At 49.6% G+C, this 27,902-nt stretch overlaps 1 protein-coding gene across 3 annotated transcripts; it reads left to right on the top strand.

The window, feature by feature from the left end:
- On the top strand, nucleotides 1-27,902 carry LOC127566645 (NACHT, LRR and PYD domains-containing protein 3-like). Of its 3 annotated transcripts, none has more exons than XM_052009162.1 (16): nucleotides 1-93; nucleotides 888-961; nucleotides 4,465-4,557; nucleotides 7,838-8,001; nucleotides 8,451-8,622; nucleotides 8,727-8,792; nucleotides 10,079-11,816; nucleotides 13,829-13,915; nucleotides 14,704-14,874; nucleotides 15,029-15,199; nucleotides 17,453-17,623; nucleotides 17,803-17,973; nucleotides 18,114-18,284; nucleotides 22,422-22,592; nucleotides 25,824-25,991; nucleotides 27,253-27,902. In XM_052009162.1, the coding sequence occupies exons 3-16, from the start codon at nucleotides 4,497-4,499 to the stop codon at nucleotides 27,356-27,358; spliced, it is 3,588 nt and encodes a 1,195-aa protein (XP_051865122.1). In that variant the 5' UTR covers nucleotides 1-93; nucleotides 888-961; nucleotides 4,465-4,496; the 3' UTR covers nucleotides 27,359-27,902. The 3 variants fall into 3 exon arrangements, with proteins under 3 accessions (XP_051865122.1, XP_051865120.1, XP_051865121.1); XM_052009160.1 differs by having other exon boundaries at nucleotides 888-1,016; XM_052009161.1 differs by lacking the exon at nucleotides 888-961.

The raw sequence follows: 27,902 nt of genomic DNA, 5'->3' as shown, positions 1-27,902 counted from the left end.
GTGAAATGTCCGGGCGAGTTTATTCCCGATTCCCCTCAGCAAAGGTCAGCGCCGTTGATGGGGGGAGCAGCGGCTGAGTGTGGCAGGACTGAGGTGAGGAGCGATGCCTCTCTCCGGGGAGTGTGGGGTCGCTTCCACAGAGCAGGCTGGATGATCCGGCGCTGGGTGGGAGGGTGGCAGGGATCCCGGAAGTGGGGCGATGTTGATGCAGGGGAGGTTGTTGGGGGATGTGTGACGGGCTTGTGGGGGGAGTGGTGTGTGGGGGTAGTGGGATGGTGGGGGAGTTGTGTGTGGGGGGAGTGGGGGGAGTTGTGTGTGGGGGTAGTGGTGTGGTGGGGGAGTTATGTGTGGGGGGAGTGGGGTAGTGGGGGGTGTTGTGTGTTGGGGGAGTTGTGTGGAAGATGGGGATGAGCCAGGTCAGTCCGAGGTCCGGAGGGAGGTGGTCAGCACAAACCGATCCTAGTGCACCAGGTCAGTCCGGGCTCTGGGCTGGTGCTCTGCACAGACTGATCCCACTGAGCCAGGTCAGTCCGGGCTCCGAGGGAAGGTGTTCTGCACAGTCTGATCCCAGTTACCCATGTCAATCCGTGCTCCGAGTGTAGCTGGTCTGCACAGACCGATCCCACTGAACCAAGTCAGTCCGAACTCATGGGGGAGGTGTCCCGCACAGACTGATCCAAGAGATCCAGTTCAGTCCGGGCTGCAGGGGCGGAGATGGTCATCAGAGTCCGGTCCCACTGAACCAGGTCATTCCGGGCTCCGAGGGGAGGTCTTCTGAACAGTACGATCCCAGTGACCCATGTCAGTCCATGCTCCAGGTGTAGGTGGACTGCACAGACTGATCCCACTGAATCAGTCCGAAATCATGGGGGATGTTTTATGCACAGGCTGAACTCTTTGAACCAGGTCAGTCCGGGATCCGGAAGGAGGTGATCTGCACGGACCATTCCCACTGAACCAGGTCAGTCCGGGCTCCGGAAGGATGTGTTCTGCACAGACCATTCCCACTGAACCAGGTCAGTCCCGGATCTTGGGGCAGGTGATCTGCACATGCCGATCCCACTCAACCAGGCCGGTCTGAGCTCATGGGGAGGTGGACTGCACAGACAGATTCCACTGAGCCAGGTCAGACCGGGCTCCGAGGAGAGGTTTTCTGCACAGTCCGATCCCACTGAACCAGTTCAGTCTGCGCTGCGAGAAGAAGTGGTCTGTACAGACTGCACAGACTGATCCCACTAAACCAGGCCAGTCCGAGCTCATGAGGGACGTGGTCTGCACAGACGGATCCCACTGAACCAGGGCAGTACGGGCTCTGGGCTGGTGATCTGCACTGACCTATCCCACAGACATGTTTCAGTGGGATCTTTCTGTGCAGCCCACATCCCCATGAGCTTGAACAGGCCGGGGGACGTGGTGTCCACAGACCGATCCCAGTGAACCAGATCAGACCGGGCTCCAGGGGCAGATGGTCTGCATGGACCGATCCCAGTGACTCATGTCCGTCCGGGCTCCAGCCTGAGTGGTTTGGACAGACCGATCCCACTGAACCTGGTCAATCCGGGCTCCTGGGTTGTTGGACAGCACAGACAGATCCAACTGAACCAGGTCAGTCCGGGCTCTGGGACAGATGGCCTGCACCGATGGATTCTTCTGAAGCAGGTCGATCTGGGTTCCAGTGGGTGTTGGGCTGCACAGGCCAATCCCATCGAACCAGGTCAGTCCGGGTTCCCAAGGGAGGTGGTCTGCATGGACGGATCCCACTGAACCAGGTCAGTCCGGGCTCCAGGGGAAAGTGGTCTGCACAGACCAATCCCACTGAACCAGGCCAGCCCGGGCTCATTGGGGAGGTGGCCTTCACAGACTGATCCCAGTGAACCAGGTCAGTCCGGGCTCCGGGGGGGAGTGGTGTGCACAGACCGATCTCACTGAACCAGACCAGTCCGGTCTCATGGGGCAGGTGGTCTGCACGGACCGATCCCACTGAACTAGGTCAATCCGGGCTCTTGAGGCAGGTGGTCTGCAGTATCTCTGGGATACTGGGGTGGGGGTCCCGGGTACCTGACACGGTGCACAGCCAGTAGCGCGTGGGTTTGATACAGACGTGACAGGGTGAGGGTCTGGGGCAGGAGGCTGGGGATGGGTCGGTCGGGGGTGCGTGACAAGTTTGAGGGACCGGCGAGGAGCGCGCCCATGGAGAGTCCCACAGCCCAGTCGGGTGGAACTGTGCAAAAATATTGCGACGGTGCCGGTGGGGACAGTTCTGTCAGCGAACCAGGGAAGTGGGTCAATTGGAGTCATATAGTTATACAGGTAGGGAAAGGTCCATTCGGTCCAACCCGTCCGTGCCCACCAATGTGTCCAACTGAGCTAGTCCCGATTGCGCCCTTCAGCCAATATCCATCTGAACCTTTCCCACCCACGTCCCTGTCGAAATGTCTTTTAAATGTTGTCATTGTTCCCGCCTCCAGCACTTCCTCTGGCAGCTCGTTCAACTTACCCACAGCTCTCTGGATGAAAAACCTTCCCTTCAGGTTTCTTTTGAATATCTTCCTCGTGTCTTTGGTTCCTTTGAGAAAGACTTGAGTGCATTCACTTTATCTGTGGCCCTATGAGGTCACCCCTCAGCCTCCTGCTTTACAAGAAATAAAGACCAAGGCTGCCCAGCCTCTCCCGATAACTCAGTCCTCCGAGTCCTGGCAACATCCTGGTGAACCTTCTCTGCCCTCTTTCTAGCTTAGTGACGTCTTACCTGTCACAGGGTTGACCAAAAATGTCCACAGTACTCCAGGTGTGGCCTCGTCAACGATTTACAGGGGGACATCGTTCAGCTGGGCCGAGGAATGGCAACTGGCGTTAATTCAGATAAGTGCGAGGTGTTGCACTTGGGAAGAGACATTCTGGGTGGGATTTCCACAGTCAACGGCAGGGCCCTAAGGAGTTGTTGAATGAAGCGGCCTGGGAGCACCGGTACATGGTTGCCTGAAAGTGGAGTCACAGGGTGGTGAAGAAGGCATTTGGCACGCTGCCCTTCGTCAGTCAGGAGACTGAGTTTAGAAGTTGGGATGTTATGTTGCAGTTGGTCAAGACGTCGGTGAGGCTGCATTTGGAATACTGTGTTCAGTTTTGGTCACCCCACTGTAGGAAAGATGCCATTAAGCTGGGAAGGGTGCAGAGGAGATTTACAGGTATGATGCCAGAAACTCAAGGGACAATGTTATGGAGAGTGGTTGGGCAGGTTGGGTCTGTTTTTATAGCAGCATAGGAGAATCAGAGGTGATTTCATGGAGGTTTACAAAATCATGAGGAGCATATATGGGGTAAAGCGCAGTCTTTTCTTTTCCTCAGGACTGGGGAATCAAGAATAGGAGGACATTGGTTTAAGGTGAGTAGGGGGGAGATTTAATGGGGACCCGAGGGTCAACATTTTCACCCAGGGTGTTGTCAGCACGTGGAAGGAGCTGCCGGAAAAAGTGGTTGAGGCAGGTACGTTAAATACAATTAAAGTTAACTGGACAGGTACGTGGATAGGAAAGGTTTGGACGGATATTGGATGGATAGTCTGGGTAGTGTGGAGGAGCAGTGGGATCTGGGGGTTGATATCCACAGATTTCTGAAAGTTGCCTCACCGGTGGATAGGGTAGTTAAGAAAGCTTAAGGGATGTGAGTTTCATAAGTCGTGGGATCGAGTTTAAGAGCCGCGAGGTAATCATGCAGCTCTTCAAAACTCTAGTTAGATCACACTGTGTCCAGTTCTGGTTGCCTCATTATAGTAAGGACGTGGAAGCGTGGAGATTTACCAGGATGCTTCCTGGTTTAGAGAGGATGCATTATGAGGAGAGACTAAGGGAGCTGGGGCTTTACTCTTTCGAGAGAAGGATGGTGAGAGGAGACATGATAGAGGTGTACAAAATATTAAGAGGAATAGATAGAGTAGACAGCCATAACCTCTTTCCCAGGGCACCAATGTCCAATACAAGAGGGCATGGCTTTAAAGTAATGGGTGGGAAGTTAAAGAGAGATATCAGAGGAGGGTTTATATTGCACCCAGCGAGTGGTTAAGGCATGGAATGTACTGCCCGGGGTGGTGGTGGTGGAGACAGGTACATTGGTCAAATTCAAGAGATTGCTAGATAAACATATGGAGGAATTTAAAATAGAGGGATATGTGGGAGGAAGGAGTTAGATAGTCTTAGGCGAGGTTTAAAGTTTGGCACAACAATGTGGGCCGGAGGTCCTGTTAGTGCTGTACTGTTCTATGTTCTAAACACGGATAAATGGGACTGACTCAAATGGGCACCTTGGCCGGAATGGACCAGTTGGGCCGAAGGGCCTGTTTCCAAGCTGTCTGACTCTATGATCTGCCGATGGGGGAGGAGGTGGAGGAGAGATTCGGTTTCACGGTAACACGCTCAAGTTTCCCATCTCGTCTTCATGATCGCCAAATCTGTTGCATGTATGTTACAGAGGACCGGACTTTGAGGTCGTCCGTCGGCACCATGGCAATGAATTCAAACTGGAGGGTGGACGCAGCGACGTCAACATCCGGCGAGGACACAGGTGTGTGACAGAGTTCTTCACAAGGGAGGAGGCCGAGGAGTGAGCACACGGAAGTGGGAGAGGTCAGGAGGGGGGCAGATGAGGGGATAGAACCATAGAACAATACAGCACAATACAGGTCCTTCGGCCAACAATGTTGTGCCGACCTTTAAACCACACCTAAGACTATCTAACCCCTTCCTTCCACATATACCTGTATTTGAAATTCCTCCATATGCTTATCTAACAATCTCTTGAACTTGACCAACGTATCAGCCTCTACCACCACCCCAGGCGGCGCACCATGCCCCAACCACTCTCTGGGTGAAAAACCTCACTCTGATATCTCCTTTGAACTTCCCACCCATTAACTGAAAGCCATGCCCTCTTGTATTGAGCATTGGCGCCCTGGAAAAGAGGAGCTGGCTGTCCACTCTATCTATTCCTCTTAATATTTTGTACACCTCTATCATGTCTCCCCTCATCCTCCTTCTCTCCAATGAGTAAAGCCCTAACTCCCTTTGTCTCTGCTCATAATTCATACTCCCTAAACCAGGGAGCATCCTGGTAAATCTCCTCTGCACCCTTTCCAACGCTTCCACATCCTTCCTATATTGAGGCGTCCAGAACTGGACACAGTACTCCAAGTGTGGTCTAACCAGAGTTTTATAGAGCTGTATCATTACCTCGCGACTCTTAAACGCGATCCCACGACCTATGAATGCTAACATCCCATAAGCTTTCTTAACTACCCTATCCACCTGCGAGGCAACTTCCAGTGATCTGGGATTGGTCAGCTTTATCCCAGCATTGTGGAGTCCGAGAAGAGAGGGCACAGGTTTAAGGTGAGAGGGGAAAGCTTTAACGGGGACCTGAGGGGCAGGTTTTCTTCCACTCAAGAGGGTGGTGGGAATGTGGAACGAGATGCAGAGGAGGTGGGTACAATTAGAACGTTCAAAAGACATTTATACAGGTATATGGATAGAGTTGCAGAGCAATACAGCACGCATCCAGTCCCTTTGGCCCAACCAGCGCATGCCGACCACGGTGTCCGCCCAACCAACAGCAAAATACCTGAATTCGACACTAATCCTTCTGAGCCCCACCCCTCCATGGACCTACCGAAGTGCTGTTTAAATAAATCTGTTGGACCTGCCTCAACCACTTTCTCTGGCGGCTCTTTCCATATACTCACCACCCTCTTCGTGAAAAAGTTCCCCCCTCCGGTCCCCTTTAAATCCTTACCCACGTACTTCAAACCTATGCCAGCCTAGTTTTAGACTCCCCTGCCCTGGGGAAAAACACTGTCACCATCCACTCCATCACCTTAACCACGAGTGTAAGGTGGCCCCTCGTTCCCCTACCGAGCGGACAGGTACACAAACAGGTTTCGAGGGATATGGGTATTGGTTTATTATTGTCACTTGCAGTGAAAAACTTGTCTTACAAGCCGATCGTACAGGTCAATTTATTACACAGTACAGTTACATTGAGTCAGTACAGAGTGCATTGATGTAGTACAGGTAAAAACATTAACAGTACAGAGTAAAGTGTCACAGCTACAGAAAAAGTGCAGTGCAATAAGGTGCAAGGTCGCAACAAGGCAGATCGTGAGGTCAGAGTCCATCTCACTATATAAGGGAACCGTACAATGGTCTTATCAGTGGGGTAGAAGCTGGGGTTTAACCTAGTCAAATAAGACTAGCTTAGATAGGCACCTTGGTCAGCATGGACGAGCTGGGCCGAACGGCCTGTCTCCGTGCTGTAACTCAATCGCTGTAAATACACTCCTGACAACGCAGTGGATCAGAGGCACGGAGCCGCAGTTCACAAAGGAGGAGGGAAGGGGATGAGCAGGGAGAGGGGGTGTGAGTTATAGGAGGGATGTAGTCACGTGTAGCGGAGTGGCAGGAACTGTCCGATAGGTGGACCTTCCTGGTGGTTCCAGCGTCCATGGGACTGCTGGGAGGGGCGACCTGAGGGACAAAGTAACCTGGTTGGTAGGAGTACTCCCAGAGGGAAGCAGTGTGGATAGGTGGGTGGGACACAGTGAGAGGTGAGCGGAAGTTATGGGGAAAAACCGAGTCTTCTCCAGGGCTGGTTCTGGAGGCGGAGTCCACCTCCGGGGAGAAGATCAAAGGTCAGACCGACTCCTTTTCATCATATCACAGCGTCCTAGAGACGTACATCACGGAAAAGAGTCCTTCGGCCCAACTTGTCCATGCCGGCCAAGATGCCCATCTGAGCCAGTCCCCTTTGACCCGTGTTCCTCCAAACCTTTCGATGTCCCTCTCCAGGTGTCTTTTAAACTGTTATGTACCAGCAACAATAGAGACACAAAGAGCCATGTATAAGCGTTGGAATCTATTGATCAATAACTACTTGTAATAATAAGAGAAATAAGAACATCGGCTTTTAAATATTGACCCCAAGAATAAACCCGAAGTGTGTGTGTGGTAAATTCCCAAATCTCAAGTCTAGGAATAGTTCTCAAATTTCAGTTCAGCAAGTCATAAGGTAGAACATTGAGCAAAAGCTTCTGAAAACCACATTGTAGAGAGATGGTAGAGAGATTGTAGAGAGAAAATTTACGAAATCCACAATTTCCACGATGGAACCCATATGACACCTCAATCACGATGGTCTCCATTGCTTTGTTCCGAAATATCTGCCACACCGAGAGCACTCGATTCGTGGCCGCCCACAGATACACCTGCTTTCCAGTACAGGTTAACGACAAAGTGGACTCCACAGATCGCTCCAAAAATCCATACATGGATTGTGTAGTGACAGTCACAGCTCTGTTCTTCATCCATAGATACAGAGACTGGCAGTCAGTCTCTTTCTCTCTGTCTGTCTCTCTCTCTGTCTGTCTCTCTGTCTCTCTCTCTAACAGCCAGTACGCTCCAGCTATAGTCTTTTTTCTCACTTGCAGCAGTCAGATAACACCACACACAGCCACACACACACTTCTACACTACTGCCCAGGTGCCTTGACGAAGGGACACTGACCAAGTAGCAACCTGGCTCGTAACAAAACATTGTGATTGGACCTGTCTCATTCGTTCCACATATCCACCACCATCTGTGTGAAGACGTTACCCTTCAGGTCTCTTCTAAATCTTTCCCCTCTCACCTTTAATCTGTACCCCTTCGTTTAGCCCCCTTACCCTGTTATCTTATCTATGTTCCTGCTGATTTTATACTCCAGTAAGGTCAAATGTATTCGATGACTGGGCTCCCCATAGTGAGTTCCAATGATGCACAGTGGAGTATTTAATGTCTCCGTTTGTGTCCACAGGTCTAACGTCTACACTTTCTGAACTGACACAGTGGGATGAGTATCAACTGTTCCAGCTGGGAATATTCTACCGGGAGAGACTGACAGAGGCGATTGAAGGAGGGGTTGGACAACTCAGTCTAATGTTGAGAGAGAAGGGACATTTCAGTGGAGAAGAACACGAGGTATGATTCCCCAAGTTGAAATTTTCCGTACTTTGGTTTTTCAGCTGATAGTGATGGAACACAGAGACTTAGAGAAACGACAAAGCCTCTCCCGGAACCATCTGCTCTATTCAAAACAGCCTCTGGCACTTTCCTCGCAGTATTTATAGTTTGCCAACTCACTCCTCAACATACGCACGGTCGCGTAGCGGTTAGCGCAACGCTATTACAGCGCCAGCAATCGGGTTCGTTTCTCGTCGCTGTCTGTAAGGAGTTTGTGCGTTTTCCCGTGTCTGCGTGGGTTTCCTCCGGGTGCTCCGGTTTCCTCACACATTCTAAAGAAGTACGGGTAGGTTAATTTTGGTTTAAAATGGGTCGCGCGGACTCGTTGGGCCGGAAGGGCCTGTTACCACTCTGTAAATAAAATTTAAAATAATATTTTAAAAAATATTCTCTGTTGTCCTTTACAGATAATCCACGAGCTCGAGGAGAAGGGAAACCGGAAAGACAGTTCCACGCTCTTCCTCAGTCTGGTGACGGGGAAAGGCTCCGGGACCCGGAGGGCGATGTGGGAATCCTTTATGAAAACGAGGAAGGAGTTACCAAAACTGGACAAAATACTCGAAGAAATCCAAGAGTTCGGTACGGTTAAAAAAAAGCACACGCAACTCAAATTCATCTTGAAATACTCTGACATAACAACATTCGTTAGTTATCATTTCAAGAAACCTTGTTAATTTAAACAGGTCCTGACCCACATGAACATATGAACATCGCCCGAAGTTTCTCTGACTTACCCACTGAACCGAAAGGTAAGACATGGAATACAATGTTAAAACCACTTTGTTTTCAGAATCGATGTTTGACAGAAGCCATTTATTCAGAAGTTGGTAAAATCTAGGATTGAGAAGGTCCATTTTGGAATTACCAGCTGATCTGTGGGATTAACTTGCAATTCGCACGTTTTTGACAAACCATGAAATCATGCAGAGCAATATGTCAACGGCTGAACTTAGGCCTTCAAAACTGACAGTGACCTGGTGCACTGTGAAACTCACTTATGTCTGGGACAGGGTCCAGACGCACTGTGAAACCCCGCAGCATACTCCTGGGAGGGTGCTGAAACACTGTGAGGCCCCGCACACTCCTGGAAGGGTTCTGTAACACTGTGAAACCCCACTTACATTTGGGGCAGGGTCCTGACACCCTGAGACTCCGCATACTCCTGGGAGGGTTCTGATACTCTGTGAGACCCCGCACACGCATAACAGAGTTCTGTAGCACCGTGACACCTCATTTACATTCAGGGTAGTGTCCTGACACTCCAAAACTCTGCACATTCTTGGCAGCGTCCTGACACACTGCGAAACCAACTCCTGTGAGATTCCTGATAAATAGAAATTTGTCCCACAGTCTGGTGATGTTCTGGAAGTAATAAAGTAGAATGCGAGGAGAAATAGACAAGTCAGTGTCATGTATTTCGAGGTTAAAGTCCTCAGAGTCCACAAGAAGGCTAGCAATGGTGGAAGAGGGGATTTGGGTGGAGCAGAGTCATTTCCGCGATTGAATCAGCAGAACAAGGGGAGGGTTGGTGAACGCTGCTCTGACGTCAGCGGTTGGGTTATGGGCCGTGTATCAAGGAAAAGGTGTTCACCTTCAAGGGTCAGTCATAAGGCAGACGTTGAACGTCATTGTAATGAGGGGAGGCTGGAGTAGGGGTTGGAGGAAGAGGTCCACAACAGGCAAGCAGGACAGCAGAATGAATCAGAGAAACTTATTCACCTGCACAGTTTCGTCGGTACTCCAAATCGAATGGAGTTGAACTGGAAAGGGACCATCGCTGGCCACACAGTATAGTGAAATACCTAGGGAACATGTTCACATTTAGATATCAGCTACTTCCAGTCCAACATACTTACTTAGGAACTCTCCTGGCGTTTTGTCAATGTCCAGTAGTGTTTGTATCAACCGAGTCGCAGTGGATTCACTGGGTTGATTGTGCCGTCAGAATCACTGAGCAGACAACTGCCATTCTCAAGTGTTTATTTGTTTTCAGTTGAGCCGTCTAACTCTGCTACTCACTCTATTCCCATGGAAGATGTTCTACAGAAACACAAGGAGACACTGCGGGCACAAACGGAAACACTGAGAGTCAAGACGATCCTGATGAGGGAGAAGGTGAAGGTTTTCCAGCTGGTTGATCGATACGCTGAGCTCACGGTCATTTCTACTGTTCAAGCTTGGAGACTCGTGGAACATGAGCTGTTGGCAAGAGGCCGGGACCATGAGGAGTGGAGAGAGAAACATCTGCCGGAAGGGTGGGAAAAAATCAAGACTGATCAGTTCTTCCAGAGCAGGTTTTCCCGGCGTAAGTCCAAATCTGGGAGTTCGGCAGCAGTGGCCGGAGCCCCGGGGATCGGGAAAACAACCATGGTGCAAAGGATTGTTTACGACTGGGCCACGGGGAAGATATACCAACATTTCCAGTTTGTCTTCAGTTTCAAGTTCCGGGACTTAAACTTCATTAACTGCAGAATAAACCTAAGTGAACTGATTCTGGATCAGTATCCTTACTTGTGGAATGTTCTGGAAAAGCTTTGGAAAAACCCAGAGGAGTTGCTCTTTATATTCGATGGTTTAGATGAATTCAAAGACAGATTCGATTTTTCTGACAGTCGGAGAGACATAGAACCTCAGCATATGTGCACAGACCCTGAATTCCGGTGTAAGGTGTCTGAACTTGTGTACAGTTTAATCCAGCACAAGCTGCTCCCAGGGTGTTCTGTGCTGTTGACCACCCGCCCCACTGCATTGCATTTATTAGAAAAAGCGGAGATCAGTGTCTGCGCTGAAATCCTGGGATTTGTCGGTGAGCAACGGAAGGAGTATTTCAGCAGGTATTTTGAAGATCAGACGGTGGCAGCAGCTGTTTTCAAACACGTGGAGGAGAACGATATCCTGTACACCATGAGCTACAACCCCTCCTACTGCTGGATCCTCGGTCTGTCACTGGGCCCCTTCTTCACACAAAGAGACAGGGACCCGCATAGAGTTCCCAGGACCATCACCCAACTATATTCCTGCTATATTTACAACATCCTGAAAAGCCACAGCCGTGAGATTGAAAGCCCCCGTGATGTGTTACTGAGGGTTGGTCAGATGGCCTTCACGGGAGTGTCCGAGAAGAAGATTGTGTTTACAGATGGAGATTTGATCAAGTACAATCTGCAGCCTTCCCAGTTCCTGTCCGGGTTCCTGATGGAACTTTTGGAGAGAGAGGATTGTGCCCGGAGCGTGGTGTACACATTCCCACACCTCACCATCCAAGAGTTTGCAGCCGCTCTCGCACAATTCCTGACTCCGGATCCCGTAGATATCATGAAATTCCTCTCTGAAGTCCACAGCGAAGAAGATGGGCGGTTTGAGATATTTCTCCGCTTCCTTGCTGGTCTCTCCTCTCCAGGGTCAGCTCGCGGTCTGGAGGAGGTTCTGGGTCCGTTTAATCATCAAACAACCTGTCGGGTGATTGACTGGGTGAAGGAGGAGGTGAAACGCCATATTGGAAACACATGGAGCGAAGCTGGTAAAAGGGGCCTCCTGAACACACTGCACTACATGTTTGAGGCTCAGAACTGTGGGCTGGCTCAGGCCGCACTGGGAGTTGTGGAAACACTTTCATTTCGTGGATTTCGACTGACCCCGGTTGACTGTGCTGTGCTGTCTCATGTCCTTGGGCTCTGCGATACAATTAAACACCTCGATCTGTGGAACTGCCACATTGGGAGTGAAGGGCTCCAGCGGCTGGGTCCCGGGCTGCACAAGTGCCAGGAGCTGAGGTAACTGTTAATTTATCTCTGGCTCTGAACTGTAAAAGCTTTCCATTTTGTTGTTTCAATGTGAAGGAAAAGGAAGAGTTTGGATCAAACTGCAGAAAATAAGAGTGTGAAGAATTGTGTTAAGTAATCAGTAGTTCCCCAGGGACAGAATGGTTCAGTGGTTCCTTGTGAATTGATGTTGGAGACTTCATCAGAGCAGTAAATAGTCGCTATTGGTTTCATTGTAATAAATGACATGAATGGCTGTGTTTCTCACTGCCGGTGACACGTCCATTGGCCATTTTCCTTCTCACCGTTAGAGAACCCCAGACCGTCACGGACTGCAGCAGCCGGTGTGTCAGAACATCCCACCCTCTCCCCAGGAGAGGGTCACCGGAACGTCATTGTGAGAGGGAGCAGTAACTCCAGACCTTGGGTGATAGAGCAGAGCAGGGCCCTGGGCAGTCAGCTGTCAGTGGGTGCGCTGACCTTACCCACAGGGGACGCATGTTATCTGAACGAGGCAGCTTCGCAGCCTCATCACACTCTCACCCACCCACCCAGCCCCACGCTGCCGAAAGTGAGACGGATGTCCCCAATCGTTCAGTTTCGTGGGGGGAATGAGGGACTGGAGGGAACTCATACCAGCAAAACACTGTTCCATAAATCATAGCCATTCCATCAACAAACGAGAGCTGGAGAGCGTCAGTTCTCGCCACTGGAAGGAAAATCTGGTTTTTGCAGAGAACACTAAAATTGGTGGTACCTTGTACAATGAAGAAAGTACAACAGGATCTTGATTAACTGAGCCAGTGGGCCATGGATTGGCAGATGGCGTTTAATTTGGATCAATGCGAGGTGTGGCACGTTGGGAATACAAACCATAGTAGGGCTTACACAGTAAATGGTAGGGCCCTGGAGATTGCTGTGGAACAGAGAGACCTGGGGTACAGGTGGTGAAAAAGGGGATTGGCACTTCTGCCTTCATCGGCCAGGATATTGAGTACAGGAGTTCAGACGTCATGTTACTTCTGTACAAAACGTTTGTAAGGCCACATTCGGAGCACTGCGTGCAGTTATGGCCACCCAGCTAGAGGAACGATGTCATTGAACTGGACAAAGTGCAGAACAGATTTACAAGCATGTTACAGGGACTGCAGGGTTTGGGCTATAAGGAGATGCTGGACAGGTTGGGACTTGTTTTCCCTGGAGTGAAAGAACCTTGTAGTGTTTTATCTAATCATGAGGGGCGTCGATCAGGTGAATACCCAGGGTCGTATCCCCAGAGGGCACGAGTCCAATACCAGAGGGCACAGGTTGAAGGTGAGAGGTGAAAAGATCGAAAGGGACTTAAGGGGCAAGTTTTCTTCACACAGAGTGGTGAGTATATGGAACGAGCTGCCACAGGATGTGGTAGATGTGGGTACAGTTACAACATTTAGAAGACATTCGGACAGGTACATGGGTGGGAAAGGTTCAGAGGGATATAGCCCAAACGTGGGCAAATGGGACTAGCTCAGCTGGGCCAAAGGGTTGGTTCCCATGCTCCCTATGACCCTATTTGTGTCTTGGATTATCTGCTGAATTTCCCAAAATATCCGAGTGAGAGAAATTGTACAGCCGGCTCAGTAGCAGATCCAGTGGAGACAAACTCGCACCACACCACAGATCCAGTCCAGACCTCGGCTGCTGTCTGTGAGTGGAGCTTGCACCTTCTCCCCGTGACCGCGTGGGTTTTCCCCCGGGTGAACCGCTTCCCTCCCGCACCCCAATGGTGTGTGTGTTGATGGATTAACCGACCCCCTAGTGCTGGAGAATTGGGGATGGGATGGAGCTGATGGGGTAGTGGGCCAAATAGGTAACGGAAAGCTACAAAGAATGTTTCACTGCCTTGTCAGCTGGCGCAATGGCTCGATTGGTGCCCTCTGTGGTAAGGAAACATGGGGAAAGTCTGCTATGTAAGCAATTTTTCAGTCAGAAGAGACAGACCATTGAAGAGAATTGTTTCTGAGTCATTTCCTTCATCTGTTTAGACTGGGGAGCAACAACCTGGGTGATTCAAGAGTGAAACTAGTGTCTGCGGCTCTGAGTGACCCCGAGTGTAAAATACAGAGACTGTGGTGAGTACCAGGCTGGGTGACTGTGCGTTGTTTCCACAAAGCCTTTGATGCCAAGCATTGATGTTAAGTGTAAATCTTAGCACCAGCATTTTCTTAGTGCCTTTAAGTGATTTAGAAACATAGAAACGTAGAAACCCAACAGCACAATTCAGGCCCTTCGGCCCACAAAGCTGTGCCGAACATGTCCCTACCTTAGAAATTCCTAGGCTTACCCATAGCTCTCTATTTTTCTCGGTTCCATGTACCTATCTAACAGTCTCTTGAAAGACCCGATCGTATCCGCCTCCTCCACCGTTGCCGACAGCCCATTCCACGCACCCACTACTCTCTGAGTAAAAAACTTACCTCTGACATCTCCTCTATATCTTCTCCACAGCACCTTAAACCTATGTCGTCTTGTGGCCACCATTTCAGCCCTGAAGAAAAGCCTCTGACTATCTACTCGTTCAATGCCTCTCATCATCTTATACACCTCTATCAGGTCCCCCCTCATCCTCCGTCGCTCCAAGGAGAAAAGGCTGAGTTCCCTCAACCTGCTTTCATAAGGCATGCTCCGCATTCCAGGCAGCATCCTTGTAAATCTCCTCTGCACCCTCTCTATGGCTTCCACATTCTTCCTGTAACTGAGCACAGTACTCCAAGTGGGGTCTGACCAGAGTCCTATATAGCTGCAACAATACCTCACGGCTCCTAAATTCAATTCCTAAATTTAAACACAAGGACTTGACAGTGAAATTTCTTATTTGTGTCTTGCGCTGCTCTCGGTTTCATCTTTCGCTCATCCGCAGGCTGAATCACAGCGACCTTAATGGCCCCGAGGCTGAGAATCTCGCCTACGCTCTAACTGCAAACCGCTCGCTGACAGAGCTGGACCTGGGGGGAAATACACTGGGAGATTCAGGAGTGAAACTGCTGTCTGCGGCTCTGAGGAACCCAGAGTGTAAAATACAGAGACTGTGGTAAGTCCCAGACTGTGAGAGATTGTGCTTAAGTCACTGGGTGTCTGACACTGAACATTAATGTGGTCAGTAATTCCGTCACTGATAAACCCTGGGGATTTGCACCATCTCCTGTCTCTCTGTGTCCCTCACCCTCACTCTCTCTCATCTCCAGGCTGTGGCGCGTCGATCTCACAGATTCTGGTGCCGAGGATCTTGCCTCCGCTCTCAGCACAAACCGCTCACTGACGGAGCTAGACCTGGGATATAATGATCTGGGAGATTCTGGGGTGAAGCTGATGTGTGCGTCTCTGAGGGACCCGGAGTGTAAAATACAGAAACTGGAGTAAGTTTCAAACTGTGCGAGGTTGTGTGTACAGTCACTTGGTGCTCAATGCATCGCAGACACGTACCTCCTCGCCATTCCTAACATTCACACGAGGCACTGCCTCAAGAAGGCAACATCGATCATCAACAATCCCCACCATCCGGGCCATGCCATCTTCTCACAGCTACCATCGGGCAGGAGGTACAGAAACCTCAAGTCCTACACCATCAGGTTCAGCAGCAGCTACGTCCCTTCAACCATTTGGTTCTTGAACCAACTGGAACAACCCTTATGGAGTTCAATCCAGAGAAGTGTGAGGTGGTACACTTTGGAAGGACAAACTCCAGGGCAGAATACAGGGTAAATGGCAAGTTACTTGGCAGTGTAGTGGATCAGAGCGATCTGGGGGTTCACATTCACAGTTCACTGAAAGTTGCCTCACAGGTGGATAGAGCAGTTAAGAAGACCTATGGGATGTTAGCTTTCATAAGTCGTGGGATTCAGTTCAAGAGCCGCGAAGTGATGATGCAGCTTTAAAAAACTCTAGTTAGACCACACTTAGAGTACTGTGTTCAGATATGGTCGCCTCATTATAGGAAAGATGTGGAGGCGTTGGTGCAGAGGAGATTTACCAGGATCCTTCATGGATTAGAGCGTATGGAATATGAGGAGAGGCTTAAGGTGCTAGGGATTTATTCACTGGAAAGGAGGAGAGTGAGAGGAGACGTGATAAAGGTATACAAAATATTGAGAGGAATATATAGAGTAGACAGTCAGCGCCTTCCCAGGGCTGTCTACTCTGCTCAAGACGAGAGGGCATGGCTTTAAGTTTGTTGGTGGGAGGTTCAGGGGAGATGTCAGGGGGGATGTTTTTCACCCAGAAAGTGGTTGTTGTATGGAATGCACTGCCTGGGGTGGTGGTGGAGGCAGATACATTGGACAGGTTCAAGAGTCTGTTGGATAGGCACATGGAGGGATGTGAGATAGAGGGACATGCGGGAGGAAAGTAACAGTGTGAGGGTGGTTTGATGGACGGCACAACATGGTGGGCCGAAGGGCCTGTTATGTTCTGTATGGTTCTACTGTTCTATGGTTCAACCCGAACCACTGCCTGAGTACAGCAACATTGTGACCATTTTGATCACTTTGCATTGAAATTGACTTTTTTTGTTCTAATGTTCTGATTCCTTTGAAAATGTGCATAATTTATGTTTAATTTCTTTCTTTTTCGATCTGTTTTAATAATTTTCAAATTAATACAGATAAATACATACAACATCGGTGATTATACACGTAATAAAAACAGATCGGGAGGACAATCATGACCTATATAGTCATAAAGAATAAAAAATATATTCTAGGCCCCACAGTTTCTTAGTAAACGAATATATCACAAAAAAAAATCAAAAAGATGAAGAAAAAGATTTATTATATAAAAAACCCAAATCGAAAAAAAATTAAAAGTAATAAAACGAAACAAACTTAAAAAAAATCAGAAGAAAAAAACACTGGACTGAGAGTTCTCGATGAACAAAGAGAATTATTCCGTCGTCAACTCCGCTCCTCTGCGTTCAAAGATTATTGAAAAGGGATCGATATCATATGAACATATTGACTGAATGGACTCCAAACTTCCTCAAATTTAAGAGAAGAATCAACAGTGCCACTCCCAATTTTTTCTACGTTTAAACATGAAAAAAGCCATTGAAAAGTGTTGGGAAGTATTGGATCCTTCCTATTTAAATAAAATGGATCGCTTGGCCACTAATGTGACAAAAGCAAACATACGGCAAGCAGAAGCAGATAAGTGGCCAGAACCCATCCTTGGTAGCCCAAAAAAGGTTGTAAATCAATATTCAATACAGTTGAAATAATGTTAAAAATGTCTTTCCAATATTTGTCCAACAGAGGGCAGGATCAAAGCACCTCAGGGAAACCACCTCCGAATTACACCTGTCACATATAAGATTTATATGGTGATAAAAAAAGTTTAATTGATGTTTTGTTCCTTTGAACGTTGCTTCTCCGATGTGTGCCTGTGATGCTGCTGCAAGGAAGGTTTTCATTTCAGTTGTGCACACATGTACTTGTGCAGATGACAAAGAAACTCAGCGTTGACACTGAAATCTAACATGGTCAATAATCAGTGTGTCAGTGATAAACACTGGGGATTGGCACCGTCTCCTGTTTCTCTGCCTGTACTTCACCCTCTCTCTCTCTCTCTCTCTCTCTCTCTCTCTCTCTCTCTCTCTCTCTCTCTCATATTTCCAGTTTGAGTCGCGTGGGTCTCACAGATTCTGGTGCCGTGGATCTAGTCTCTGCTCTTGGTACAAACCGATCACTGACGGAGCTCGACCTGGGATACAATGAACTGGGAGACTCGGGAGTGAAACATCTATCTGTGGCTCTGAGGGACGCCGAGTGTAAAATACAGAGACTGGGGTAAGTACCAGACTGTGAGAGATTGTGTTAACAATCACAGTGTGAATACGTTAGTGTAAATACTAGTATGTTCCTGGTTGAATCTGCATCACTGGAGTCATGCGTAGAAGTGCTTCTGAGCTCTGGAGGTCTCTTCTGATTTTATTTTTCTATTCTCCTCTTGGTCACTGATTGCCTAGGCTCACCTGTAACGATCTCACTGCTTCCTGTGCTGAGGATCTCGCCTCCGCTCTCAGCGCAAACCCCTGGCTGATGGAATTGAAGCTGGGCATCAATGAACTGGGAGATTTGGGCGTGAAACTCCTGTCTGTGGAACTGAGCAACCCGGGATGTAAAATACAGAGACTGCGGTGAGTACTGGACTGTGTCAGATCGTGCTTGCTGTCACCGTGTTCCTGTCACCATATGCCTGACATTAAACATGATGACCATCAGTAATGAAGCCCGCATTGTGTCAGTCACGATTTTCATCTGTATCTCTGATCTCCAGACTGGATGAAAACGGTCTCACAGCCTCTTGTGTCGAGGATCTCGCCTCAGCTCTCAGTACAAACTCATCTATGACAGGGTTGGACTTGAGTTACAATGAACTGGGAGATTCGGGGGTGAAGCAATTGTCCGCAGCTCTCAAGAAACCCACCTGCAAACTGGAGACACTGCGGTAAGTAGCAGACCGTGAACCCGGACCCCGCCTAGCTCGGTCGCCTCCCCCGTCCGAGATAAGGCAAGGGTGCTTTCACCGCGGTGTGCGCGATGGAGTCCACGGGCTTCAGACAGGAAGCGGGGAAAATCCCACCTTCCCACACGGGGAAACGAAGCATGTGCGAAAGGAGGTGAGAGCTTTCATAATCAGTTTCCCTGTTGGTGGATGACCGCAGTGGGGAACATACTGAATCCCTGGGTTGGGGAATGCAGGTACAACTGTCTCCACTGTTCAAAAGGCAGCAGGTACAAGTTCAACATTTAAATCGGGGAAGGTGCAAATGCTGAACACCAGCTGGCTGGGATCAATGTAAGTCTGCATCACGGTAGCCACAGACCAGGTGTACCAAGGGGCCAGTTCTTGTGCTGCACCCTTCGATTGTTCAATTATTCCATGAGAGAATTCAAGACGGACTTGGACCAAAGTTTGTTCAGTTCGTTTCTGCTTTGAATTTTCCTTCATGATGACCTGAACCATTCGCTTTTGTTTTTGGTACCTTGAACTCGGTGACCCTTGGTTTAGCTGTGTCACTCAGCTCCAAAATGTTGAAATACCTCAGTGGAAAGTGGAGATGGTGCGAAGGTGGGGGACCCTGAGGGAAAAGTACAGAAAATGGAGTGAGCACCATACTGTGAGAGATTGTGTTAACTGTCACTGGCAGCCCAGTACATCACAAGCCCATCCCTCCTCACCCTCTGTAGTACCTACAGGAGGCACTGTCTCAAGAAGGCAACATGCATCATCAAAGATCCCCACCACCTGGGCTATGCCACCTTCTCACAGCCGCCATTGAGCAGGAAGTACAGACGCCTGATGTCCTGTAGCACCAGGTTTAGGAACAGCTACTTCCCTTCAACCATTCGGTTCTTGAACCAACCTGCACTACCGTAATAATGACCTCAGTACAGCAACACTGCGAACAGTTTGCACGACAACAGACTTTTAAAGTTCCCATTGATGTGTTTTTTCTTGTATGATGTTTGTGTAATTCACGCATCATTTATGTTTTTTTTAGAAGAAAATAGAACATAGAAAACCCACAGCACAATTCAGGTCCTTCGGCCCACAAAGCTGTGCCGAACATGTCCCCATCTTAAAAATTACTGGGCTTACCCATAGACCTCTATTTTTCTAAGCTCCATGTACCTATCCATCAGTCTCTGGAAAGACCCTATTGTATCCGCCTCCACCACTGTTCCCGGCAGCCCATTCCATGTACTCACCACTCTCTGAGAAAAAAACTTACCACTGACATCTCCTCTATACCTGCTCCCCAGCACCTTAAACCTATGTCCTCTTGTGGCCACCATTTCATCCCTGGGGAAAAACCTCTGACTATCCACCCGATCAATGCCTCTCATCATGTTATACACCTCTATCAGGTCCCCCCTCATCCGCCGTCTCTCCAAGGAGAAAAGGCTGAGTTCCCTCAACCTGTTTTCATAAGGCATGCTCCTTATTCGAGGCAGCATCCTTGTACATCTTCTCTGCACCTGCTCTATGGCTTCCACATCTTTGCTGTAGTGAGGCGACCAGAACTGAGCACGGTACTCCGTGGAGTCTGACCAGGGCCCCATATAGATACAACAATACCTCCCAGCTCCTAAATTGAATTCCACGATTGATGAAGGGCAATACACCATATGCCTTGTTAACCACAGAGTCAACCTGCGCAGCGGCTTTGAGCGTCGTATGGACTCGGACCCCAAGGTCCCTCTGATCCTCCACACTGCCAGGTGTCCTACCATTAAGACTATATTCTGCCATCATATTTGACCTCCCAAAATGAACCACTTCAAACTTATCTGGGTTGAACTCCATCTGCCACCTCTCAGCCCAAGTCTGCATCCTATCTATGTCCCCCTGTATCCTCTTACAGCCCTTTAAACTGTCCACAACACATACAACCTTTGTGTCATCCATAAACTTACTAACCCACCCCTCCACTTCCTCATCCAGGTCGTTTATAAAAATCACAAATAGTAAGGGTCCCAGAACAGATCCCTGAGGTACACCACAGGACCTCCATGCAGAATACGACCCACTCTTTGCCTGCTGTGGGCCAGCCAGTTCTGGATCCACACGGCAATGTCCCCTTGGATACCATGTCTCCTTACTTTCTCTAGCAGCCTTGCATGGACTACCTTATCTTGTGAATGTTGTCTCTCATGCTGTGTTCCTGTAATGCTGCTGCAAGTAAGATTTTCATTGCACCTGTGCCCTTGTGCAGATGACAATAAACTGGACTTGTAGAGGCATAGAGCAATACAACAGAGAACAATACTGTCACAATCATCCAACCGGGGATTAGTCATAGAGTCATAGAGCAATACAGCACGATACAGACCCTTTGCCCCATCCAGTCCATGCGGGACATGTTGCCCACCAGTCGGTCCCAATTTTCGTGCCTTCGACCCTAATCACTCCAGGCTCCTCCCCTCTATGTACCTCCCCAACTGCATCTTAAATGATACTATTGTATTTGCCTCAACTTGACTTGATGTGGAGATTATTTCTGGAGGATTAAACGTAGTGGTCGTCTTGGCGAGAATACATGATATCAGGGTGGTGGATGCATTCGGAAGATGCTCTAACCCCGCCGATGAATTGAATCCCCTTCCACGTTGCTTCCTCCAGCAGGGCGTGTCTGGGTGGAGAGAGGGGAGGGGCGGTGGGGCTGCGGCTGTTGCAGGGTTACGGACCGTCCACAGGATGAAAGCTGAGGGTTGCGGAAGCTTTGTTGTGGGAGGGTGGTTGTTGCGTGATGGCACAGGGGGAGACAAGGGTTTAAGTTTGGGCCTCCCAGCTGCACTTCAACGCAGGGGAACCAGGCCGGGTGGTGGTGTCCCGGGGCGATGGGAACTGCTGTCAGTAACGTGGACGTAAATGCCCAACGTCCCCCCGTGTTACGCCTGTGACTCCGTGGAGATCCCAGTATTTTTGGAGCAAATGTTTCAATGGTGATGGGGAATCCCTCGCTGAGCATTTGTGTTGGAACACGAAGCAGGAAAGGAACAGGCCCTGGGGGCCGCCGTGTCTGTACCGACCACGATGCTGTAACTGCCCCATCTGCCTGCAGGTGATCCATATCCCTCCATTCCCTGCCTGTTCATGTGTCTATCTGAATTCCTCTTGAACGTTGTTGTCTTATCTCCCTCTACCAACACCTTCGGCAGCACGTTCGAGACCCCCACCACTCGGCACCCCTTTGACACGCTCCAACTTTTATCGATGCACCATAGAAAGCATCCTATCGGGTTACATCCCGGCTCGGTAAGGCAACTGCTCTGCTAGGTACCGCAAGAAACCGAAGGCAGTAGTGTACACAGCTCAGCACATCATGGAAACCAGCCTCCCTTCCGTGGACCTTGAATACACTTCCCGCTGCCTCGGTGAAGGAGCCAACGTAATCAAAGTCGCTAGCCCCACCCCTCGGACTCTCTTCTCTCCCCTCGCATCGGGCAGAAGAGACAAAAGAACACACGTACCGCCAGGCTCAAGGACAGCTTCTGTCCTGCTGTTATAAGACGAATGAACAGTTCCCTGAGTCTTAACCTCAATCTACCTCGTTATGTCCTTCAGCCTTGTTGTACACCTTTACCTTTTGTCTACCTGCTCTGAAATTTCTCTGTAGCTGTGACACTTCACTCTGCAATCCGTCTTGTTTTACCCTGTACTACCTCAATCCACAATGAATTGATCTGTATGAACGGTATGCAAGACAGATTTTTTTCACTGTTCCCGGTGCAAGCCACATTAAGAAACCAATTCCAATTCTGTGGAAAAAATAACTTGCCCGTACTTTAAATTTCCTTTAATCTCAAACATTTAAACTTTACACCCCCACCTAAAAGCTGTGTCCTTTAGTATTAGATATTTCCAGCCTGTGTGTGTGTGTGTGTGTGTGTGTGTGTGTGTGTGTGTGTGTGTGTGTGTGTGTGTGTGTGTGTGTGTGTGTGTGTGTGTGTGGCGGAGGGGGGTGGGCGGGGGAGGTGCGGTGGGGACTGTCCATCTAAAAACATTGTGTTATTGGGAATTCTTTGGCTGTGGGTGTCATTGTTATTAATAACCCCCCCCTCCCTCTTCCCCCCTCAGTCTCCGGGCTGTCGGTATCACGGCTCCATACGTCAGGTACCTTGTGTCCGCCGTTAAGGGAAACCGCTCACTGGCAGAGTTGGACCTGGGGCACAACCAACTGGGAGACTCGGGAGTGAAAGTGCTGTCTGCAGCTCTGAGGAAAGCAGACTGCAACGTACAGAAACTGGGGTAAGTCGGCAGATTCTGAGAGATCTCGTTGACAGAGCCGGCGGTCTGACGCACAACACTGGTGGCAGACGCTCTCTCTCTCTCTCTCTCTCTCTCTCTCTCTCTCTCTCTCTCTCTCTCTCTTTCTCGCTCTCTTTCTCACTCTCTCACTCTCTGTCTCCCTTTCTGTCTCTCCCTGTCCCACCCTCTCTCTCTCTGTCTGTGTCTGTCTCTCCCACCCACTTTCTCTGTCTGTCTCTGTCGGTCTCTCTCCAACACTCTGTCTCTGTGTGTATCTCTCTGTCTGTATCTGTCTCCCACCCTCTCTCTCTGTCTCTCTGTGTCTCTCTGTCTCTCTCCACTCTCTCTCTGTCTCTCTGTGTGTCTCTCTCTCTGTCTCTCTCCACCCTCTCTGTCTGTCTCTCTGTGTGTGTCTCTCTCTTTTCCACCCTCTCTCTCTCTGTCTGTCCTTGTGTGTGTGTCTCTCTCTCTGTTGCTGTCTGTCTCTCTCCTACCCTCTCTCTCTCTGTCTCTGTCTCTTTGTGTCTCTCTCTCACCCGCTCCCTCTCTGTCTCTTTGTGTCTCCCCCTCTCTGTTTCTGTCTCTTCTCTCTCTCTCTCTCTCTCTCTCTCTCTCTCTCTCTCTCTCTCTCTCTCTCTCTCTCTCTCTCTCTCTCTCGACTGTCCTTCTGTGCCACTGCCTGGTGTCTCCTCGTCACTGCAGCCCGGCACTGGTGGCTGCCTTACCCCAGAAGCTCCATCCTCTGTGTTGCCACTGTGCAGCGTCCGTGGGCAGCGCGGACTTCCGCCATCCCCCGTCTCACAGGCCGTACAAGTGGCCACAGAACGTCCAGCAGGCGAACCACGGCACGGTTCAGACCGACTCAGTGAGATGAATGGGCAGCAGCAGCTGCCGGGAGAACTAGGTCTATTGTTCCCCAGGGTTTGTCCAACTCAACGTGTGTTCAATCTTACTTCAGTGTGTGGGCGCTTCATTTCCTCTCAAATTGACAATTTCAGTGCTTCCATCGCGATAATGGGAAAGGTTCCCAAGTTACGCGATGAGGGGAGGGCCGTGAATGTGGTCAACCTGGACTTCAGCAAAGTGTTTAACAAGGTCTCTCAAGGTGAGTTGATCAGGAAGGTGAAGATGTGTGGCATCCATGGTGACTTGGTAATGCTTCATTATTGTCACGTACCGAGGTACAGTGAAAAAGTTGTCTTGCATACCGATCGTACAGGTCAATTCATTACACAGTACAGTTATATTGAATTAGTACAAGGTGCATTGAGGTAGTACAGGTAAAAACAATAATAGTACAGAGTAAAGTGTCACAGCTATAGAGAAAATGCAGTGAAGGTAGACAATAAGGTGCAAGGTCACAACAAGTTAGATTGTGAGGTCAGAGTCCATCCCATTGTATAAGCGAACCGTTCAATAGTCTTATCACAGTGGGATAGAAGCTGTCCTTGAGCCTGGTGGTACGTGCCCTCAGGCTCCTATATATTCTACCTGATGGGAAAGGAGAGAAGAGAGAATGTCCCGGGTGGGTGGGGTCTTTGATTATGCCGGCTGCTTCGCCAATGCAGCAAGAGGTAAAGAGAGAGTCCAAGGAGGGGAGGTTAGTTTCTGTGACACGCTGGGCTGTGTCCACAGCTCTCTGCAGTTTCTTGCGGTCCTTGGCAGAGCAGTTGCCGTACCAAGCCGTGATCTTGATTCATGGCATAGAATTTAGGAGCAGGGAGGTATTGTTGCAGCTATATAGGACCCTGGTCAGACCGCACGTGGAGTACTGTGCTTAGTTCTGGTCGTCTCACTACAGAAAGGATGTGGAAGCCATAGAAAGGGTGCAGAGGAGATTTACAAGGATGCTGCCTGGAATGCGGAGCATGCCTTATGAAAGCAGGTTGAGGGAACTCCGCCTTTTCTCCTTGGAGCGAAGGAGGAAGAGAGGTATATTAGATGATTAGATCAGAAGGATAATGTCGTCCAAGTCCATAGCTACCTGAAAGTGACCACACCAGTAGATTGGGTGGTAATGAAGACAAACGGAATGCTGGCCTTCATTGGTCAGAGCACTGAGCATAAGAGTCAGGTCGTCATGTCGCAGCTGTGTAAAAATTTGGTTAGGCCGCACTTGGTGTATAGTGTGAAATTTTGGTCGCTCCATTACAGGAAGGTTGTGGAAGCTTTGGAAGCTGAACAGGTTCACCGGAATGCTGCCTGGACGAGAGGGCATGAGCTGTAAGGAAATGTTGGACAAACCCGGGTTGTATGTTCTGGAGCAGCGGAGGCTGAGGGAAGTCCTGAAAGAAGTTTATGATATTATGAGTGGCAGAGATAGAGTTGAGTCAGAATCATTTTCCCAGGGTAAGAAATGCCACATGATGATATCTTCATTAGTCACATGTACATCGACACACACAGTGAAATACATCTTCTGCGTAGAGTGTTCTGGAGGCTGCCGCATGTGTCGCCACGCTTCCGGCGCCAACATAGCATTCCTAATTCGTCCGTCTTTGGGATGTGGGACGAATCAGAAGCACCCGGAGGAAACCCACATTGACACGGGAAGAACATACAACCTCCTTAAGCACCGTGGCGGGAATTGAACACGGGTCGCTGGCGCTGTAATAACGTTAACGCTAAACGCTACACGACCGTTCCTGCCTACTGGAGGTCATTCAATTGGGGTGGAAGGCGAAACGTTTGAAGATATGCGGGGAAAGAGTTTTGACACACAGAGTGATGGGTGCCTGGAGCAGGCTGCCAGGGATGGAGGCAAATGCGGAAGTGGCACTTCCGAGGCTGTTAGGCACATGAATACGCAGGGAACGGAACGATGTGTATCATGTGCAGACAGAAGAAAATTAGGTTAATTTCAGCATTGTGTTCAGTGTAGATATTGAGGGCCGAAGGGCCCGTACCTTTGCTGTTTCACGTTCCGTCCTTTGGAGAGTTGCATGTGGCAGACTCACAACCAGTGAATTTCGGTGACACACTTAGAGGGGTGAGAACGGGGCGTGGTCTCACCGGCTGCCCTGACCCTCCTATCACTGAAGGCACTGCCACCACAGATCAGGGAGAGCCGCGTTTGGGGGGCGGGTCAGACTGCTTCCCCCAGACTGCTGAGATGCAAGGCAGAGGGAGATCCCACGGCCGCCGAGCTCTTGTCACGGTCATCCAGGTTCACCTGCTCCGAAGATTTCCTGACTCGCGTTCCTGCTCTCTCCCTCTCTCTCTGATCCACAGCCTGTACGGGACCGGCCTCACCGATTCCTGCATCGAAGATCTGGCTGCCGCCCTCGGCGTCAACCGCTCAGTGACGCAGCTGAACCTGGGATCGAACTCGTTCACGGACCATTCGGTGCCCACTCTCTGCCTCCTCATTCAGACCCGCGGAAATCTGCAGCGGATCAAGTGAGTGTCCACGTTAATGCTCAGTCTGACTCACGGGGTCACGGAAAACGGAACCGGGCCCTTCGGCCCAACTCATCCGTGCTGACCTGAGACAGGCCCACTTCCCTGCGTTTGACCTCTGCACAACTCTCTGAACCTTTCCCATTCATTTAGCTGTCCAAATGTCTCTTGAACGCTGTAATTTTACCCACCTTGATCACTTCCCCTGACAGCTCGTTCAACGTACTCACCGCGTGGAGAACCTGCTCCTCAGATCCTCTTTAAATCTTTCCCCGCTCATTTTAAACCTTCCAGCTGTAGACTCCCCGACTCTCAGAGATAGACTGTTCACCTTATGTACACACATCACGATTGTTTAAACCTCTATGTTCACCCCTCAGCCTCCTTGGCTCCAGGGTAACAGGCCCAGTCTGTTCTGTCCCCCCTTATAGTATTGGTATTGGTTTATTATTGTCACTTGTACTGAGGTACAATGAAAAGCATGTCTTACAAACCGATCGTACAGGTCAGTTCATTACACAGTGCAGTTACATTGAGCTAGTGGAGAGTGCATTGATGTAGTACAGGTAAAAGCAATAACAGTGCAGAGTAAAGTGTCACAATTACAGAGAATGTGCAGTGCAATAAGGTGCAGGGTCACAACAAGGTAGATCCTGAGATCATAGTCCATCTCATTGTCGAAGGGAACCGTTCAATTGTCTTATCACAGTGGGGTAGAAGCTGTCCTTAAGCCCGGTACTACGTGCCCTCAGGCACCTGTATCTTCTACTCGATGGAAGAGAAGAGAAGAGAGTATTACCCGGATAGGTGGGGTCTTTGATTTTGCTGGCTGCTTCACCAAGACAACAAGAGGTAAAGACAGAGTCCAAGGAGGGGAGGTTGGTGCTCGTGACGCGCTGGGCTGTGTCCACAACTCTCTGCAGTTTCTTGCGGTCCTGGGTAGAGCAGTCGACGTACCAAGCCGTGATACATCCAGACAGGGTGCTTTCTATGGAGCGTCGGTAAAAGTTGGTGAGAGTCAAAGGGGACAAACCAAATTTCTTTAGCCTCCTGAGGAAGTAGAGGCACTGGTGAGCTTTCTTGGCCGTTGCATCTACGTGATTTGACCAGGATATAACTCAACGTGGTGATGCGTCAATGGGTTCCATCGCTGCTCTGCTGATGTTGTGTCTCCACTGTTGAAATATTAACCCCAGCCTCACTCTCATTGACCTTGTCGTGAATCCTGATTCTTTCCTGACCATTCTCTGATCTGTTTCAGGCTCTGGGAGAACCAGTTCAGCACAGAAGGGGAGAATCAGCTGAGGTCACTGCAGGGAACCAGACTCGGACTGAGTGTGGAGCTCCACAGAAGTTTTAGCAAGTAAACATCAGCGCCCTCTGGCTGTGGCTGGTCCCGTTGCCCCACTCCCCCCACCAAGTGGGAGCCCTTCACATTTGAAGGTGCCACATTGCACAGAGTGCACAGAACGACGTGGAGCAAGAGAAGGGCACGGACCCGAGAACGGGATAGCACAGGTACAGGCCATTCGTCCCACTGCGTCGGTGCCTAGCGTGCTGCTGAATTAAACTCAATCTCTTCTGCCTGCCGATGGTCCATATGCTTACTTCTCCCGGATATTCATGTGTCTGTAGAAATGCCTCTGAAACATTGCTGTCGTGTCTGCTTCCAGCATTCCTCCTGGCGGCGTGTTTCAGTCACCCACCACTCTCTGTGAAAATAACATTGCCTCCTATATCGCTTTTTAAACTTCTCTCCTATCACCTGAAACCTCTCATGATTTTATGCACAGTAATAAACATCTGTCCCTCACAACTTGTACTCCCATCTCCAAAAGATGAGTTTAAGATGTTGTAGTCACATGTACATCGAAACACACAGTGAAATAGGTCTTTGTGCGTTACTAAGAA

This window comes from Pristis pectinata, chromosome 44 (genome assembly GCF_009764475.1).
Source record: "Pristis pectinata isolate sPriPec2 chromosome 44, sPriPec2.1.pri, whole genome shotgun sequence".
NCBI classification, from domain to species: Eukaryota; Metazoa; Chordata; class Chondrichthyes; order Rhinopristiformes; family Pristidae; genus Pristis; species Pristis pectinata.
The sequence above is the reverse complement of the archived record's forward strand: the minus strand, read 5'-3'. Positions and strand labels throughout refer to the sequence as shown.